Source organism: Hyaena hyaena, unplaced genomic scaffold (genome assembly GCF_003009895.1).
Source record: "Hyaena hyaena isolate Hyena2069 unplaced genomic scaffold, ASM300989v1 scaffold_663, whole genome shotgun sequence".
Taxonomy (NCBI): Eukaryota; Metazoa; Chordata; class Mammalia; order Carnivora; family Hyaenidae; genus Hyaena; species Hyaena hyaena.
This window is the reverse complement of record NW_024081296.1, coordinates 89,478-107,896: the sequence shown is the minus strand read 5'-3', so window position 1 is coordinate 107,896 and position 18,419 is coordinate 89,478. Positions and strand designations below refer to the sequence as shown.

The 18,419-nt window shown below is 48.6% G+C and overlaps 1 protein-coding gene across 6 annotated transcripts in view; it reads left to right on the top strand.

The window, feature by feature from the left end:
* The window catches only part of CBX5 (chromobox 5), a 36,068-nt gene extending 27,633 nt beyond the window's left edge, over nucleotides 1–8,435 (top strand). For all 6 annotated transcript variants that reach the window (XM_039216989.1, XM_039216986.1, XM_039216983.1 and 3 more), the window contains one exon: nucleotides 208–8,435. In XM_039216989.1, the coding sequence (XP_039072920.1) occupies nucleotides 208–358 (151 nt within the window). In that variant the 3' untranslated portion in view covers nucleotides 359–8,435. The remainder of the gene's footprint in view (nucleotides 1–207) is intronic.
* Nucleotides 8,436–18,419: the final 9,984 nt, after the last annotated feature.

Sequence of the window (18,419 nt, the reverse complement as noted above, 5' to 3'; positions counted from 1 at the left end):
TAGTTAAATGATACTCCCTGGTAATTTTTATTTACTTGAATTTCTCCTTGAAAATATTGAGCTGTTAGGGCCCTTTCTCACCTTGAAATCAAGATGGGGAGGAAATCAAGTCCGTTAAATCCATATAACAACATAAACCTTGGTTTAGATAGATTCTTTCTCACTCTTACTTCCTCTCCTTCTAAGTCTCATATTCTCTGTCTCCAGGAAAGACACAGATGAAGCAGACCTGGTTCTTGCAAAAGAAGCTAATGTAAAATGTCCACAGATTGTGATAGCATTTTATGAAGAGAGACTGACGTGGCATGCCTATCCTGAGGACGCGGAAAACAAAGAGAAAGAAACAGCAAAGAGCTAAAGGAGGGGGTGGTCTCTGTCATTTCTCTTTGTATATAATACATTCACCTCCCCGCCTCCTCTCCCTTCTGCCCACCCTGTTCTATCCTAAACACATCCATAAAAAATGTGCTTATCACTGTGCTCCACAGGAGAAATGTTGGTATTGGTTCTCTTGTAACATAACTGATGGTCTGATTCATGATAAGTGTCTCTCTGTGAAGACCAGGCATTTACATACTGTGTGTAATTCCCACAATTTTTTCCTTTGCCCTGATCTCTTCCTTCTGCTCCCCTGTGACCTCAAGATGAGTTTTAACTTTTTAATCCTCTTAGAGCCTTGATCTTTTCAGGGTTGGTTGCTTTTTAGATTGGGGGATTTTGTTACAATGGTGATGAATTTTGGTTTCTTGTTTTGGTTCCTAGAACATGTTGATGACCAGCTAGCTTTTGTTTTGAGTTGTTGGGATGGAAAAGATGTTCCCATCTTTTTAAAAAAGCCAATAGCAACTGCCTACCTGTTGGGGCTTTCCCAACCTCATTCAGCTCTACCCAGTAGAATACAGGGTTCCTAGTGTGGTCTTCTGGGCCACCCTCTGTTGTTCATCCCCACTCATCCTCCCAGAATAGCTCCATCCTTTGGAGGACTTGAAGTTTTACACTCAAATTTGTCAAGGCACTCTTAGCTCCGGGACTTTGGGCCTTGTTTCTTAGCAATCCTTGATTCTGCTTCTGCAAGGTGGTGTAGTCTGTCATAAAACGACAATATTAACTGTGGAGTTTTTTAGTTATTAGTACATGAGGATGATGGGTTAGGATTCAGTTGTCTTTATTATCACGTATGGTACATATGTATTATTTCCTTCCATCCCTCACATTTGGACTATATATTTATGTAGGTGTGAGTGACTGCCTGGTGCTTGCTTGTGCCAAGGTGCTAGGCACCCTCCAGCCCTGCCAACTTTTGTGGCCTCCCAAAGCATTCCTGTTACCAAAGAGGCTTCAGACCTGACCCTCACTTCTCCGTGGACCCAAGTTTCCCCTCCGTGCCATTATTTTCAGTGGGGAATTCTTGGAGGGGAGCCATCGGCCACATCAAATTTTAAATATTCATAGTGTTTATAGTCCTAAATTTCCTGCTTTGATGACTCCTGGATTTGCCACCAAGAGTCCCCAAAGTGTTACAGTACTCTTCCCTTTTTCCACCTGCAAACTCTTTGTTGTATCTTATTTTAAACTGCATTTCTGTGGAAGACTATCACCTCAGAGTGACAGGCCCTGGCGTTAGCATGCTGACACAACCTTCTGTCCCTACTCAGCAAAATATTTCCCTTTTGGCTTCCTCCTGCTTTGCCATTATACTGAGATTATTATCATATCTTTCTGCCTTTGTGCCCCCAAGAAATGCCCTACTTCTCTTTAGCCATTTTCTTTCAGTTGAGGTGGGGGGGAGCTAGAGAATCCAGACTAAAAGTAAGGAAATAGCAGGGTTATGAGCATCCATGTCCCAGTCCAGAGCTGAAGAATTAAGAATAAACGCTTGAAATAGCCTTAACTCTAGAGTTCACCAGCCATTGAGGTGGTTTTTGTTGTTGCTTTTGATTTTTAAAACGTATAGCTGTCTGGCCAGGAGCATTCAGCCATTTCTAGATTATTCAGAGTAATCGGGGGAATGGATAGATTGCTCCAGTCCACAGATGAGCTGAATAATATGCAAATCATCTACCCATTCATAGCATTTGTTACCATTGCTTTCCTGCTCAGCTGCTGATTGAATTCTGTGTGCTTGTATAAATTATGTCAAAAATTATACTGCACAGTTGAGAAGACAGCTGTTGCTGCAGTGACATGACAGACTGGAACAATGAAGCTTTTGGTTTAAGTCATCCAGGAAAATCCTTCTGAATGGTAATGTGATTGGGTGAGAACTCCTAACCCATAGCTCAAGTGGGTAGGAGTTTCTTTCTCCATCTTTCTTTACTCTGAAACAATTCAAGGTCTAGATCAACTGCTAGGTAATTGGTTTGTACTTAATCTGATGGGCACCTAAAAGAAAGAAAGGACGGTCAGGAAACAGATTTGTCCTACAAGTAGCCAAGGATGTCAGGGTAGACACGAATAAGACAAAAGTAGGCCAGAGACCCCAGATTGGTCCTGAGAAACCTAGGGCATGTGGTTGCCGTAGTTATAGATAATATTTCAGACATTCATCAAAATCTGATTTTCTTTTAACAAAGGAAGTATCATCTACAACTCATCAGCCCTTTAAAACCTTACTCTTCACTCCATCTTTTCTGTTCATGGTTTATTGAATCATGGTCTTATACTGAGTGCTGCCAGAACGATTTTGTTTTTTCCCTGACTGCCCACAGCTGCTTCTGGAGGAATGTAGGGAGCCAGGGGCCAGTACTGATTTCAGTCCTCAGCAGAAAGGAAACCAGATGCCTGCCTGTGCCCCCCCGGCATTTGTTAGTGCTGAGTAGCTGTGCTGGCCCTTGCAGAATTGCACCCTCAAAGGGAAACCCGTCTTCATGGGGCTTTCTCCTCAGAAGAGTTAGGAGCCATGGGCTAAGCACTCCTAAACATCTAGGTCTCAGGTACTCGAAGTATTTTTTTTCCTGTGTTTAGTCTTTTTTCAAAAGGTCTTTCTAAGACTAAATTTTTCTTCTAGTAATCCATATTCAAGGATCTCCCTTTCCCCAGAAGGTAGCAGAGTCTTGCCCAGCAGAGTTGACCAAGGTCAGGGTAGCTGCTTTTCTGAGCCCTGCTCTGGGCCAATGCCCTCATGTCAGGATTAGCTGTTAGGAACATGGGCCCTGATGGAAGCACCCATTTTTAACCTGGAGAGAGCCATATCGGTTTTCCTCCACAGTTTTCGTCTGCTCAAGGGAGCATTTGAGCCTATGGTGTTCCTTAATGCTCACAAGTCTAGGTGGTCCTTGGCTGTCCCACAGTTGTATGTGTGAACTGCTTTTTATTGAAGGCTATGAAAGATAGTCCTGTTTCCATAGCTTGGGCAGTTAGGTTATTCTTAACTCTTTTCATTCCTGTTCTGTAGCTTGCCTCCTACAGTCAATTTTCTGTCTGTTCAGGCTTTTGGGAAGGTGCTTGGGATTTTCATCTTGTGATTCTAATGCTGGCCGTTGGATCAGCATTTAGTCTAGCTCACTTAAGGTACAGTCAGGGGTCAGAGGGATCTGTCTTGTGTTGGGCTGGGGAGCCATTGTTTTTGCCCTTAGGGTGTGACTTGGAGGGCCTGAAATAACTACTTTGCAGTGATATGAGAACCCCAGGAAGGGTAATGTCATTAGATTTGAAATGTGGAAGTTGTTTCTCACAAATGAGGTCAAAGGAAAAGCTCATTTTGTACCAGCATAAAAATCACACTGTTGCGGTCTATACCTTTGTAATCGAACAGCCAAGGAAACATACCTGTGGCAAGGTGGAGAGAGGAATGGTCTGGATCCAGTGTATTGTAGTTTCATGCTGGCTTTATCACTAATCATAAAAGTTACATTTTCAAAAACAGAGCTATTACCAGCCTTGCATCCAGGAGTATATGCTCAGAAATCAGTGCCCCCTACCCAGTTAATAGAAGTGGATTTGTATTGAATTGTCCGTATTCTAGCCACCGTAGTGTACTTCAGCGTTCGTTTTGTTCAAGCAGTTTCGGCCTTGAGGGTACAGAGTTCAGGAAGATGCAGTCTCTGGCCTTAAAGAACCTTGATGCTGATGTGGGATGAACTGACTGAACAGTTCAGTGTAATAAATACTATAAATGGGGACACATTTCTGATTTGGGGGCAGTAAGAGGGCGACAGTGGATTCATATATGGAAAAGACCTGTGACCTTGGATGAACTGAGCTAACTGGCCGTAGATGGGATACAACGAGGGCTTGTCTTATTCCAGAAGATAAGAATAACTGAAGGTTGGTTAGAAATGCTGTTGCTGAGAGTGAAAACAGGTGAGTGGAGATTGAGAACCCCTCATCTTGATCCCTGTTTTAGGCTCTTTGCCAAAGTATTTAACGGTCTAGTGAATCCTTGTTTGTGGAAAGCATATTAATCTTATGTCGCAGATCCAGTTCAGTGCCCAGTTCGGTGCTGGTGACATATTGTGAGTTCTATAACGTTTATTCCCATCAGAGTTGTTCACACCTTTTTCGTTTTCTCCTCCCTTTTGGAAGAATTAACGTGAGGTTGGCTTTAACCCTAAAATGAGGACATACTTTTCGATGACAAGAGATTTTCCACAGAGAAGGCTTGGGGCACATCTGTAACATGTGAGCATCTGTTCTGTGCAGTATAGTTTTATTCAACACTGCAAGGTGGTGATATCTAAGCAGACTTGTGTCCTTATGTGGAACTCTGTCCTGGAAATGCCCATACCCTGAAGTTTCAGATATACTTAGTCTAGGGAAGTCAGGAGTGAAGCCTAACCCTGTGAAGAACCAGTTTGACTGTCAGAAAATTCTCAGTTCTGGACTGTGTAACCACAAGAAAAAGAGACTTTTCGCTGCCTGGATAACTGAAAGTTGACTGACTTTGGTAGTCAGAATTCCCAGGAATGAAGAGGAACTGTTCTGGAAAATTACAATGTGAAGGTTCTTTGGATAGCTTCATGAAGACAATTCTAATTTCTTTGTGCTTGTGCTGGATTTCTTGAATTTTAAACTACCTCATCTTGTCTTTTTAGAGTGACTTCAACTTGTCATTGCCACTCTAACATCGTGCTTGACTTTGGTGGTTTTCTAACATGGAGCTTTTTCTATGCCTTGACCGCATGTTCTCTTGCCTTTTCGTCCTGATCCTCATTTCATCATCTCATATTGTTCTTCTGTCACAGAAATGTTTTAAAATAGCTTAAAGTCTTGGTTTATGGGAAGTGATCCTCCACTGCTGTTTGTCTCTGGGATCAGTAAGAAAGAGTTAAAGCATGATGTTGGGGGGAGGGGATGGAACCTGCACTGGAGGCAGCTGAGGAGGGAAGAGCCATTAATTAAGACAATTTCAAAGTCAACTGATTGTGATCATTAATGTCACAATAGATCAAAACCTAATTATCACAGCCTAGGTAAGTGCCATCAGTATTAATCGGAAAATCTAATAGGAAACTATTATCAAGAAATTAGGCTAAATTGAATGCAATGAACTTTTTATCTTGCCAGTGTGTTTGTGTGTGTGAGAGAGAGAGCTGCCTGTCCCCTGGCATTGACAAGTGTGACCTCACAGTCGATCCAGGCACCAGTGGCCAGCTCATCACACTTTTGGAGGAATTCCCAACAGACTGAACCTGAACTGTCATTGTCATTTTAATCAGTCTTGAATGTTACCATCATCTGGGATTGTCCAGTGTTGATCACCAATTAGTGAAAAAAGGTGTATATTTAGATCTTGGAATGGTCGGTCCTTCCTGGCACTAGAGTAACCCTGGTGGACATCAGACCATGTGTGTTGGCAAATCATTCTTTGGGCTTCTGACATATGTTAGGTCCAGCTGCTCTGGCTACTATGAGGGGGTACAGAGGAAAAGAGGCTTCCTGCCTGGAGAGTCTTCAAGGAGACCCGAGAAGATAGAGTTTAATCGTGTCACAGCACTTTTAAGGCTCAAGTCAGTGTTCTGCAGTTTCCAGTAGCTTTAGGATTTGATTCTAAGCTAGGGCTGACTGTGGGTTTTGTTTTTTTCCCCCCCTAGTTTTAGGGCAAGGGTTAGGGCAAGGGTCATAATCATGACTACTGGAGTCGTCGTAAGTCCAAAGGGGGAGGGGGGGGTGTTTTTCCCTTTAGCTTTCTGTTGTCAAAAAGTTATGCCCCTGTCAGGTACTTCAAGAATATTACAAGTCTTACAAGTAGTTCTAGAGAACACTTCATCCCCTCTTCTGAACAGAAAACTAGGTTTCGCCATTCATATCCTTAATTTCGAGAGCCATTCATGAAGATCCTGCAACTCCTGAAGTTGCGCTGGGACAGAAAGTTGGAAAGATGCAGCCTTGTGGGCACTGAGGGGAAGGACAAGCAGCCGCCGAAGGACTGCCGCCTCGTGGCTCGGCCTGTAGGGAAGGCTGCTGCTGCGGGCACTGCTACTGCTAGTTTTGCCCCCTTCCCTCCACCCCTCCTAACCTTGTAGCTCCAAGCATGACCAAGATCACCGCTAGGGACGAGGGTCTTGCTTAAAACGAGGTTTTGTTCTTGAATTTCAGGATTTAGGAATAGGGGTTCTCACACAACTCTGGGAAATCAGCATGACTTAGTCCTTCACCTCTTATGATAAAGTGAATATTTTGTTACAAAAGAATTCATGCCCTTACTGCTTGAAATGTAATTTTATTTGCAAAATATCCATTAACACATGACTTTTAGAAGCAGTTTGTATCTCCAAGCTTCCTTGCGTTATGCCAGCTAATAGGCCCTCTGCTAATACTTGGGGGTTGATGGAGATCATCTAGTTTGCGGTGTAAGGTGTACCTGCTGACTTCTTTTGCTCGCTAGTGCACCCTAAGAAGTAAAATGCCCTGGGGAGTGGAACAAGAATTGAGTGGATGCTGACTATGTGTGCCAACCTTCTCAACTGATTCATAATGGCTGACCTTGGGCAAGTCACTCCTTTCAATGCCTCAGTTCCCCATCTGTCAAATGGGGTTAATGATACTGACCTACCTCACAGGGGTGTTGTGAGGCATTGTAAATCAAAGTTGGTAGAGTACCTTAGGGTCCTCGATGGAGGATGCCTTGAGCCGAAGTCCAATGTCTAGGCCTGACACAGGCTTTAGTCCTCACTGAGCTGTCCCAAGGTTGGAACTGCTAGTGACCTCGGCAAGTTCTCTGCCCCCCACCCCTCATCAAAGCTGCTAGTTCAGATGTTGACAGTGTTTTTGTGAATGTTGGAGTCTTCATAGTCCAGACTTAGGATGTTATGGGGGAAGGCACTTAGTATTTTCTATGTCTTGCATCCACAAAGAGAGGCTGTTTCAGACCCAAGAGCATTGGATTAGGGAACCATGAGGCAGGGACACTATTGCTTGTTTCTCTCTGCAGGTTGTGTATTAAGGTCTTGTTCCCCATGGGATTGGAGCAGACTCCAGCTGTCTCAGGAGCAAAGTGTACACAGTGGGCTGAATTTATAGCGTTGATTTTATTGCCCCCTGAATTGAATCACTGCACCCCTTGCCTCCCCATAGGAACCAGCCGGTTCAAAAAACATAACCACTTTCTCCATCCCCTACCAAAAAAGAGCCACTTTGGGAAAATTTTTGTGTAGAGATCACATTTAACACTCAGAATTAGGCAGTGATACTCCTTAGAGCTTCATCCAATTTACTCGTTTTGTCGTCTTTTTCTCAGTGTCCACAGTCTGAATCTGACCTTGACCTCTTTTTCCTCTGGTTTGGGAAAACTTTGGACACTATTTCTATTTGCCCAGATGTGGGCTCAGCCAGCTCCTCTTCCCAACAGGGCTCTTTCTCCTTTCCCCCTCCTTGGCCCTAGACGTGTAACCCACGGAAAAGCACAAGGTCCTGGCCCCTTGCTGCGGTCACATTCCGGTGCTCCGTGCTCTGCGGACTCTTCATTCCGCGCTTGCGGCACCAGGTGGTTCTGTGGAGTTTTGGAGGATGGAGAGTGCAGTCTGACCTCCTGCCAAGTAGCCAGGAGTTGACTCACTTGTGGCCCAGCAGCCCCTGCCCTTTCTCACAGGATGGGATCTGAGAGACTCGAGGCTGGGCTTCTCTCCACACTCTGTCCCATCCTGAGTAGCAAAACACATCACACTTGGTAGCCGGATTTCTAAGCGGAAAAAATGGGAAATTGAATTCTCTATGGATCTTTTTGGTTTGTGGGGGAGTTTTGGTTGTGTTTCTTGGTTTTAGTTCAGCCAAACATGTCTGCTTTTCTTTTTTTTTTTTCTTTTTTTATTTTTTTAGGATAAGTGATATATATATATGTTCGCCTTTTAAATGTAAATGTTTAAAAGTAGGCAATTTATGTGTTTCCACAACTGACATTGATGCAGACCTCATTCTCTCCCCCTCTTCCACCCTCCTCTTTTCCCTCTTTTCATACTCTTGTATTGGTTCTAATAAATGGTTGCTTTTCAAATATGGATCCTGCGTGGTGGTTTGAAGATGTGGGTCTGACACCCTTCCTTAACTGGAGCCCTGGAATGTCAACTAGGTGTCACAGATGCCTTTCTGAAAGAGCGGGGAGACTTCAGAACAAGGGCTCTTTTCCTAAGGATTGTTGGCCTCATTGACTTTCTGCAAATCGCCACAGGGTGGCGCAAGCCCAAGGGAGTAAGAGACCATACATGCACTGTTCCCTACTCTATTCCCTTAACCTGTTCACACTGCCTTCCTGCCTTCACCTGTTCACACTGCCTGCCTTCAGCTCTACTGCCAGTGGCCCAGAGAGTAAACACTAGCCTTCAGCATCCCAGGGACCCCCCCAGAAGAATCACCTCCTGGTTATTAAAATTTGTGGAAAACCACACTGACAATCTAAATCGGGCTTGAAACTCCCAATATATGTGAGCTTGTAAATACAGCTATTTTATTATCTTTTCTGATTTGCTTCACAAGAACCAAAGAAACCATTTCTTTAAGGACCTGATTGTGGGTCAGGAACGTGGGGCTGGAGGGGGGCGTAGCAACTGGAAGTTGGATTCGGAGGAAAATCCATTAAATGATGGTTTATAATGATTAGTTAATAAAAGCCTGATGCACTTTTCAGTCCAATGGAGACAGGCAGAAACCCTCCCAGAAGCGGAGTGAGGAAGGCAGAGGGGTCCCAGAAGCCAGACCTCCTCCCACTGAGATGTAACACCCCCGAAGGCTGAGTCCTCATTTCCACATCTCTTATCTGCAATTCTTCCCTCTCGTTTTCCCTTCTTGCTGCTGAGTTATAGGGTCTCCCCAGTCTAATCTCGTAAAGTCTTATGAAGACATCTGTAGGTTGGCTGGTTTAATGGTCCATGACCCCATAAACATGGGACAGGAGAGCCATTTGGTCCACTTCAGAGCCAGCCCCTTCTGGACATTATTTATTTCCCACCTCCGAAGCCTGGGACTGCTTGCCCGCTTCCTTTCCCTTTCGTAGCAGCTCTCTTCCCCCTCACGCCACTTTGTCTCTGCCTGGGGCCTGCGGAAGGCGCGGCTCCAGGGTTTTGACGCCGGCACCGCCACCTCTAAACAACTGCGTCTTGGTTTTTGTTTCCCTCCAGTGTGTCAGGGGGTGCGCCCGCATGGCACTCATTCAGATGAGCTCATCATTGCTCATAACTCTTCTCCCAGGAATGTTGCCTCAGTGTGCCGGGCAAGCCCGGAGCCGGGCTGTTTTTTGCCTCCCCTTTTGTCTCCACTAAAGAGCTGTGGAGCTCGTGAGATCGATGCCGATGCGGCACTGACAGCCTGGGGATAATGGAGGACCGAGTGTGGGGCTCTGTGCTTAGGTGGGTTGCTGAGTGCTCGTGCTCTGTTAGGGGCAGCAGCCCCCTGGCAGCCTCTACGTCTGGAAGGGAGCGAGAGCCCTGGTGTCGACGGCTGGTGCACACGAGCACATGCCAGGGGAACCCAGTACATCCTGAGGCCGCACCAAGCTGCTACCCAAGTGACCTGTGGAGGGGGGCGGGGGCACAAGGCATAAGCTGGGGCCAGCAGGGGAGCTGAGCACACCACCCAGGCCCTGGGGACAATGCAACTCTAGCAGAGATGCGGAAGGTAAAGCCCGAGTGAGAAACCCCTTGAACCCTCCTGCTTAAAGTTGGGGACAGGCTGCAGCCACATGAGGGAAAAGGTCTGGTCCTCGGGTCCTTGGCTCCTCGGCCTTTGTTCCCTCCTCCCCTGCCTCTGCTCTCCTGCTTCCCCCACCCCCTCTGCAGCTGTAACATCTTGCTTTCCAGGTGCCGGCTCCCTCCTCTCTCAGCTTCTGTCTTTATTTGTGTGTCTGTATTTTTTATGGTCTCTCCCCTTTGTCTACTGTATCGGGTGTGTTTTTCCCTTTCTTTGTCTTTTTTCTTCTCATTTCTGGTCTCCCCGCCCCACGTTCTCCCCACCCCATTTAAATTTCATAAGCAGCCTCAATTTGGACATTTAATTTCAACCCCATCAAATTATTATCTTTCTTGCAACAATCTGGGACTCTTTATGAGCTCTTTCTACCCCATGCCACCTCTGGAAACAGGTGCATCTCTTTCTGCATATAATGTGATGCTCCCTCCCAGATGGGGAGAGGCGATACCTCACGCCTTTTCTCAGAAAAGCCTTGTGTGATCATTTGGTTGTGAGCCAGGGAGAGAGGAAGAGGGGCTGAGGATTGAGCTGGCTTATACATTTGGGGGCTGCTGAGATGAAAAGCTTTGGGGTTATCACTGCACCCCTTCCTTTCTTCCTCCTTTTCGCCGCTGCTGCTTGCTGGGGGAGGAGGCTGGTGGTGAGCTGCTGGCTGCAGTGAGAAAATTCGACTTCTAGGTCTGCAGCGAGGGAGGGGGTGGGGAGGGGCAGGTGAGGGCTGCGGCTCTGGAGAGGACAGGTGACCCGAAGCCCTTGCGGATGCTGTGTGCCCCCAGGACCGAGCGCGAGCGCGCCTGCGATTTCCCACACCTTGCAGCACCTCTCTGCCGCCTGTTCCCCCTGACTCCCCTGCCCACCACTGGCACCTTCTGCTGCCTTATGTTTCACCTCCCAGAGACCTGGGCCCGGCTGCGCCTTTGTCCTCTGTCGTATGCCCCACCCCCCTCTAGTTCCTGCCTTACTGTTCCAGTCTTACCTGCACAAGGACCCGGGAGGTCGAGGGGGCAGAGCCTCCATGATGCTCCCAGGAGAGAGCAAGGCTGGCGTTGCTTCTCAAAGGTGTTGCGGGGGATGGAGGAAACCTCTCCTGCTTTGAGACCAGGACACAGAGGATGCCCCTTGTTCCCATCTTCTCTCTGCCCTTCTTCCTTCTTCTGTTCATTGCCCTTTCTCAGTTCCTGTTTTTCCCTTTTTATCATCTCGGTTCCTATTTCCCTCTCCCTTTCCCTCCCCACCCCCCATCCACATATCTAGGAATACACAGCTAATGAGAAAGCTCCCAGGAAGGAATTGGGAGGGAAAGTACAGGCTTTTTTCCCCCTTCTCCCCTTTGGAGGTGTGGGGAAAGGGAGTCTTCTTGGAGATTGAAGCTATCTCTCCATCTTCAACCCTCCTGATTTCTCAGCAATGATGTCTAAAACAGGGACGCTTCACCTTGAAAAGCAGTTCCTATTTTTAATTGGGTTCTTCATGATTTTGTACGTGACAGAGACCCTTGTCATTCCCACAAAAACAGAGTCCATTCTCTGTGTGGTATTTTTCTGCTAAAAATTTTAAGATAATCACTTGACGATTTCATAAGCGTCCTCAAGGCGATTGGAGACTAGGGTGCTGTGGTCCAGCTAAACCAATTGGATCCTTACTTCTGTCTGAATTTTTGGCTGCCTTTCTGCATAGGAATATAGCCTTCCTTCTTTAGAGGTTTCTTGTTGCCCTGTTCACCAACCTCAGGGATCATGGGAGCAGGTAGAAACCATTTCCCTGATTCTCGCCTCCACCCCTAACAGACAGGCCGAGCCTGCGGATAGAGGGAAGTGAGGAATTGTGATTGGGTGTCTTATCCCCACCTTCCTTTTTTCACTCAAAGCAGAGAAGAGGGTTTCCGGTTGGGATTAAGGAGCTGGGTCAAGAGTGGCCAGGGACAGCACTGCTTGGATAGAGGACATGGAAGACAGAGAGGAGGTACCAGGTTGTCCCTGTGAGAGGCTGGGAGAGTAGGATGAAATGAGGAAGGATGGGGGGTGAGAGGCTCGGAAGAACGGACACTGTGCAGGGCACGTGTGTTCCAGAACCCAGGTGCGAGGAATGTGGAAGCGCACAGAGGGGCCTGTAGGGCCGTGTCCTCTGCTCCAGGCAGAATGTCTTCTCCACCCAGACACAGACGGCTGGCACTTCACTTCTGAAGAGCTCTGGGCCATGAATCAACTCCGCATTTACTCTCATGTGTTCTTAGAAGAGCCTTTGCTCTGGACTGGATGAAAGTCTAAGATATATTTTGATTGCTTCAGGAGGCCCTTTGGCAGCACCCTGAACGGCTTTAATTTCTGCCCTGGGGTGGAGGGGTGGGGGAGGGGAGGGCCTGGAATCTTGACATTTCCTTCCCTCAATCCCCAATCCTGCTTCAGGTGGTCTCCGGGAAGCCTATGAGGGGAAGGTGTATGGGGGAGGGGAGATTGGGAGTTGGCGGTACTCATTGGCTGCAGAGGTAGTACCCTAACGGGCCTTAGAAATTCCTCAGAACTGGGGCGCCCGGGTGGCTTAGTCGGTTAAGCGTCCGACTTTCACTCGGGTCATGATCTCGCGGTTCGTGGGTTCGAGCCCCGCGTCGGGCTCTGTGCTGACTGCCAGCTCAGAGCCTGGAGCCTGTTTCAGTCTGTGACTCCCTCTCTCTCTGACCCTCCCCTGCTCACACTGTCTCTCTCTCTCCTAGAAATAAATAAAAAATATTAAAAAAAAAAAAAAAGAAAGAAATTCCTCAGAACTGAATCGCTGTTGCTGCCTCCGCAGAAGAGATGGGGCACACAGATCCCCCTTCCTCCCAAAGAAATGGCAGGTCTGCGCAGATATGAGAATTTGAGACATACATGGCACTCATGTGAATCTGTGAAACCCCACTGAGTCCAAGTGGAATCTAATGGAGGGGAAGCAATGGCCTCAGTAATTCAAGGTAGCAGATAATCCTCAAATCATTTATGAATATGATTGCAAGGTGCTTTGGATTGCACACCCAGGACAGGCCTTGGAAGGGGCTCTGTGGCCTCCTCTGGGCCAAGAGGAAGAAAATCATTAATGGAGGCAAACAAAAGCTGCTCTCAGCTCTGCACCAGGACGGCCATACAAATCAGAAGCAGAAAATTGCAGGCCACGTGTCTGTTCAGGTGGAAAGGCAGGGAGGCCAGAGAGGGCCTCGGGGGCAGCCTGTTATCAGAAGGCCAGTGAGCATGTTGAAGGCCAAACACACTAGAACGGCAGGATAAAGTGTGGATTGAGGGAGGCTAGGAAGCGGCAGAAGCTCACAACTGACCTCACTCCAGAATTAGCCAAAGCACCAGCCCAGAAGAGCCCGACAAAGAGGAGGGGGTGGGGGTGGGGAATCATTAGATGAAAGTTCAAGTCAGGCTTTGTCATTCATAAGCTGTGTGATACTGGGTAAATTAGTTTCCCCCTCTGGGTATCAGTTTCCTGGCGCGGGGGTACTTACCTCAAATGTTGAATAATGATTTCGTTTTTCACAAAATATTTTGTCTTTTATTATAATAAAACATTGATATGTTTTATTGGGAAAACATTGGGAAAAGTGTAACTCAATCATGTTAATACAATGAATACACGTTTATGTTTGCGTGTGCTTGGCCAGATTTTGTCCATATGAGACAAATCCTCTCTTCTTTTAAAAAAATGTATTTATTCTGGGGGTATATCTGAAGAGTATTAAAGGTAGCACATACTCACGAGCTGGGGAGGGGCTGAGAAAGAGGGAGAGAGAGAGAAAAGCCCCAGCACGCTCCGTGCTCCCGCGCAGAGCCTGATGTGGGGCTCTATCTCACAAGGGTGAGATCATGACCTGAGCTGAAATCAAGAGCCAGCCACCCAGGTGCCCCTATATGAGACAAATTTTTTTTATGTAGTGTGTGTACCATTTCGGATGTTTTTTCCACATAACATCATAAAATAGTTCCAGAGCACTGCGTATTCGTAACCAATACTGTTTAGAATGCCTTGCCTGTATCCACTTGCCTTCTGTTCTCTCCTCCTGAGCATCATGGAGGGTTCTCAAAGCCAAGAGCTGTACCGATGGGAGTTCCGTGTCATCCCTGCCTTCTGGAGCTCACGGTCTAAGACATAGCTGGTGCTTGGGGAATAGTCATTACAGACTTTCTGAAGGATGAACAGTGAATAAGGATGTGAACATAATTTACAGAATGACATGCCATGACATCAAGAGAGACTGGATTTGTCTTCGCCATCAGCAGCAGGGGTGAAAGTCACCGAGAATACCAACAACAGTTTGGCAAGATCTTCACTGCCCAGACTGCCCAGCTCTGGCCCCGGCTCCCAGTCCTTCCTTCTGCCCTCCTGCTTTCTGCACAGGACTCTCTGGTCTCAACACCCTTATCACCGAGGCTGTCCCCGCGCTGGAGTTTGCGCATTATGTTCCTTGAAGCACCCGAAGGCGGTTTCTGAGTTTGAGCTCTCCAAAAAGTGGCTCATAAATCATTAGGGCCCTGGTGGCAAAGCACAGAGGACAGAGCCGGGGAACTGGAGGGAGGTGACAAAGAGCTCCCTGAGATGAGCAGAAGAAAGCATTTGAGATGGAAAAAGGATAGGATTTCTGGAGGGTGAGGAGGACGGGAAGAGACCAACCTCAGGAGGAAGAGGAGAGAGGAAATGGGAGGAGAAAGAGTGGGTGCATAAAGGGAGAGGGAAAGGGGCGCCTGGGTGGCTTAGTCGGTTAAGCGTCCGACTTTCGCTTAGGTCATGATCTCGTGGTTCGTGGGTTCGAGCTCCGCGTCGGGCTCTGTGCTGACTGCCAGCTCAGAGCCTGGAGCCTGTTTCAGTCTGTGACTCCCTCTCTCTCTGACCCTCCCCTGCTCACGCTGTCTCTCTGTCTCTCCTAGAAATAAACAAAACATTAAAAAAAATTTTTTTTAAAAAAAAAAAGGGAGAGGGAAAGAAAAGAGGAAACAGGTAAGAAAGGTGAGGTATGTAGGGAGTGGGGGGGAAAGGCACTATATGAGAGAGGGGGATGTGGGTTGTGTCCTGGGCACCACGACCACCAAAGGAAGGTGATGAGAATCTTAGCAAGGTCAATTACAGCAAGTCTTCCTGTCTGGGGGAGTGGGGGCAGGGGGCAGGGCATTCCAGTGGTGCCCGGCCTCATGGATGTCACGATCCTTGACACACATGCATACACACATTCGGCCTCCTATAAGGTAACAGAGTTGCTGTTTGTCTCGCCCAGAAAATGCCTGCTTGGGGCTCTCTGGGTGGGAGTGGGCTGGAGCCCTATGTGAGTTCCCTCCATGTTGGGCACACCCCTCTCCGACGTGAAGCTGAATCCAGACTGCGTCTCCTGACGGGATAGGACCTGGGTGTATGTATCCAAGGGAAAGTCAGTGTTAAGAATGAAGGGCCTGGGTGGCTCAGTCAGTTGATCATCTGACTCTTGATTTCTGCTCAGGTGGTGATTGCAGGGTCATGGGGTCAAGCCCCATGCTGGAGCATGAAGCCTGCCTAAGATTCTCTCTCCCTCTGCCTCTCTCCCCAGTTTGCACACACATGCTCGCTCTCTCTCTCTCTAAAATAAAAATACATAATAAAGTAAATAATTAATGAAGAAGAAGGAGGAGGAGAAGAGGAAGAAGAAGGAGAAGAACAAACAAAGGGTCTTGTCATCAAGAAAGTGGAGACCAGATGGGAAATAGCGCTGGTATGAGGGAGGTTCCTGCCTGAGGTAGGGTGAACCCTGGGCAGAGTCAGAGGGACCGATGTTTAATAAGACAAGCATCCACCAAGTGAGCTTTCCATGCACTGAAAGCATTTACACTTCACAACTCAGTTCTGCCCTGGGGATCAGTTGATTAGCAGTAGGAGCCAGGCCTGGAACCCAGGTCTGCCTTCCCCAGAATTCCCTGTTGTGTTCTGTTCCCAGAGGTTTTGCCTGTGCCCCTCCCAACGCTCCGATGCCTAGTAAAGCAAGATTGTTCACAATCAAGTGCAGGACGGGCAATGGGGGTCTGGAGGAGCCAGCTATAAATTGGCCAAGGGAGCACAAAGCCACAGGAAGAAACAGAGGCACCAGGGATGGAGAGAGGGAATGGGAAGCACACCAAGACAAACCAGGAAGGGGATGGTAACGACAGCAAAGGGGGCTGGGGACGGGGATTCAGGCAGTTTCCAGAAAATGGCCCAGAAGGATCTCCTGCCTCTCTGGGTGTCAGGCAGTCTGAGGTGATTTGGGGTTTTGTGCTGCCCCCTGGTAGCCATTGAGGGAACAGCCGTGAGGACCATCAAGTCCATAAGCAGGCATGACTTCCACCTTTCCGGGTAAATGTCTTGCTGTCCCACAGGTGCTGGCAGAATGCAGACTGGTGAAACTCGAGGCCCTGGAAACCTCACTCCTTTACACTTCTTGACATGGATCATTACTGGAGGTGCTCTCCTCCCCCAGGGAAGGGGCAAGATGGATCCCCTCGTCATCCGCCTGCAATGACATGTAGTAAGCATGTCATGAAATATTTCGTTCAATCATTACAGACGCCCTATTAAGGAGTCAATATTATTTTCATTATTCCCAGTTGAGGAAACAGGTGGAGAGGAAAGAAGTTGCTTTTCCAAGGTCAAACAGCAGTAGAGTCTGACCCTCAATCTCTTGACTCTTGAGTCTAGTGCTCCCTCCCTGCACCAACTCTCCACTCAGCCTCCCGGTTTCTCACCTCTCACAATCTTAGGGGTGTTTGGCCCAAAAAGGAACTGGAGAGGGAGGAGGGACTCTCCCGTGGGCTCACAGATATCATGTGAGGGATGGCACTCAGCAGAGCCCTGACTGTCTATGTGTGTCCTATTTCACACACACACAGTGCCTGGGAGAATCGAAAGCTTGCTTCGTTCGTTCGTTCGTTCGTTCGTTCCTTCCTTCCTTCCTTCCTTCCTTCCTTCCTTCCTTCCTTCCTCATTCAGTACTTCTGAGCATCTCCTGGGTGCCAGGCTGTGCCCTTCGGCATTGGGAAACAGCAATGAAAACACATGGTTTCTGTCTTAACCTGAGGGGACCCGGCAACCTGGTGGGTGCAACTACCCAAACGTGTGTGAGGTAGATGTCATGAAAAGCTTCCAGAGGCGAGAGAGCCGAAGGAGCTCTCCCCAGGGCGGCGAATGAAGGGTGTTTGTCAAACAACAGGGAGGGGCGGTCCAGGTGGAAATAAGGTACAGGGAAGGGCCAGGCTGAGGGAGACCTCGTGGGGGAGTTTCAGGATCCTCTGCCGTTTGGGGAGCTGGTGCACGTGCTGTCGTGTGCCTGGGACTGGGACTGGCCACAAGGCAGGTGATAAGACTAAGGCTAAAGAGAGATGCCAGCAGAATGCGACAGGCTTTCCTTGGCACGAGTGAACGATATAAGCTTTCTTCTGCTATTGTTCTGCTAGCCCAGGGAGGCCACAGAATTTTAAGCCCTTGACCATGATCAGACCTGGTTTTTTTTAACAAGGTGCCCCCCCGCCCCAGGAGACGACACACTAGAAACCCCTGGCCAAGGCAGCAGAGAAAGGTGATTACATTCAGGACACAAGGACTCTGGTCGCGTCCCGAGGGACCAAGGAACCGGGAACAGGGGTTTCAGGCTTGGCCTGCGGCAGTGCGACGCAGACAGAAGCCCGGGAGGGGGCGCGAGCGGGGGTGGGGGAAGGCGGGGAAGGGCAAGGCTGCCCCGACCGCAGTTCCGGGAGCCGTGAGGACTCGCCAGCACCAGGGGCGTGACCAGGCGCGGCGGACGCGCGCGGAGAGAGCGTCCGCCTCGCGTGGGACCCGCTCACCCGGAGCCGCCCGCCTCGAATTTATGGTCCGAAGCCGGATGCAGCTGTGCGCAGCTGGGTATGCAAATGTATGCAAATTGACACTGCCCGAGCTCGGTTGCTAGCAGCTTCCAAGGCTGGGGGAAGGGGTGCAGTATCGTTAGGGCTCCTCCGCTCCCCAAAGGAGTTCAGACCTGGTGTGGGGGGCATCTTCCCTGCCCAGACGGCCCCATCTCAGGACCCTAGACAGTCTCCTGTAACGAACATGGGGTCCCCTCCCTGTGCCCATGGTGACCTTGTGCACTGCCCCCCGCTCCCCTCCCCCACAAGCCTAAGGTGTGGGAAGAGGGACGGCCCCGGGCAGCGCCGACACTACCTGAGCCCCCCTGCTGGTGAGAGCTTCCTTCCCCGACCATGAACCGGAAGGAGCCGCTGGGCAAGGGATGATAACCCCACACCCTCCTCAGCCTCAGAGATTCTCTCCCCAACGCCAGGGAAGGGGAGGATCCG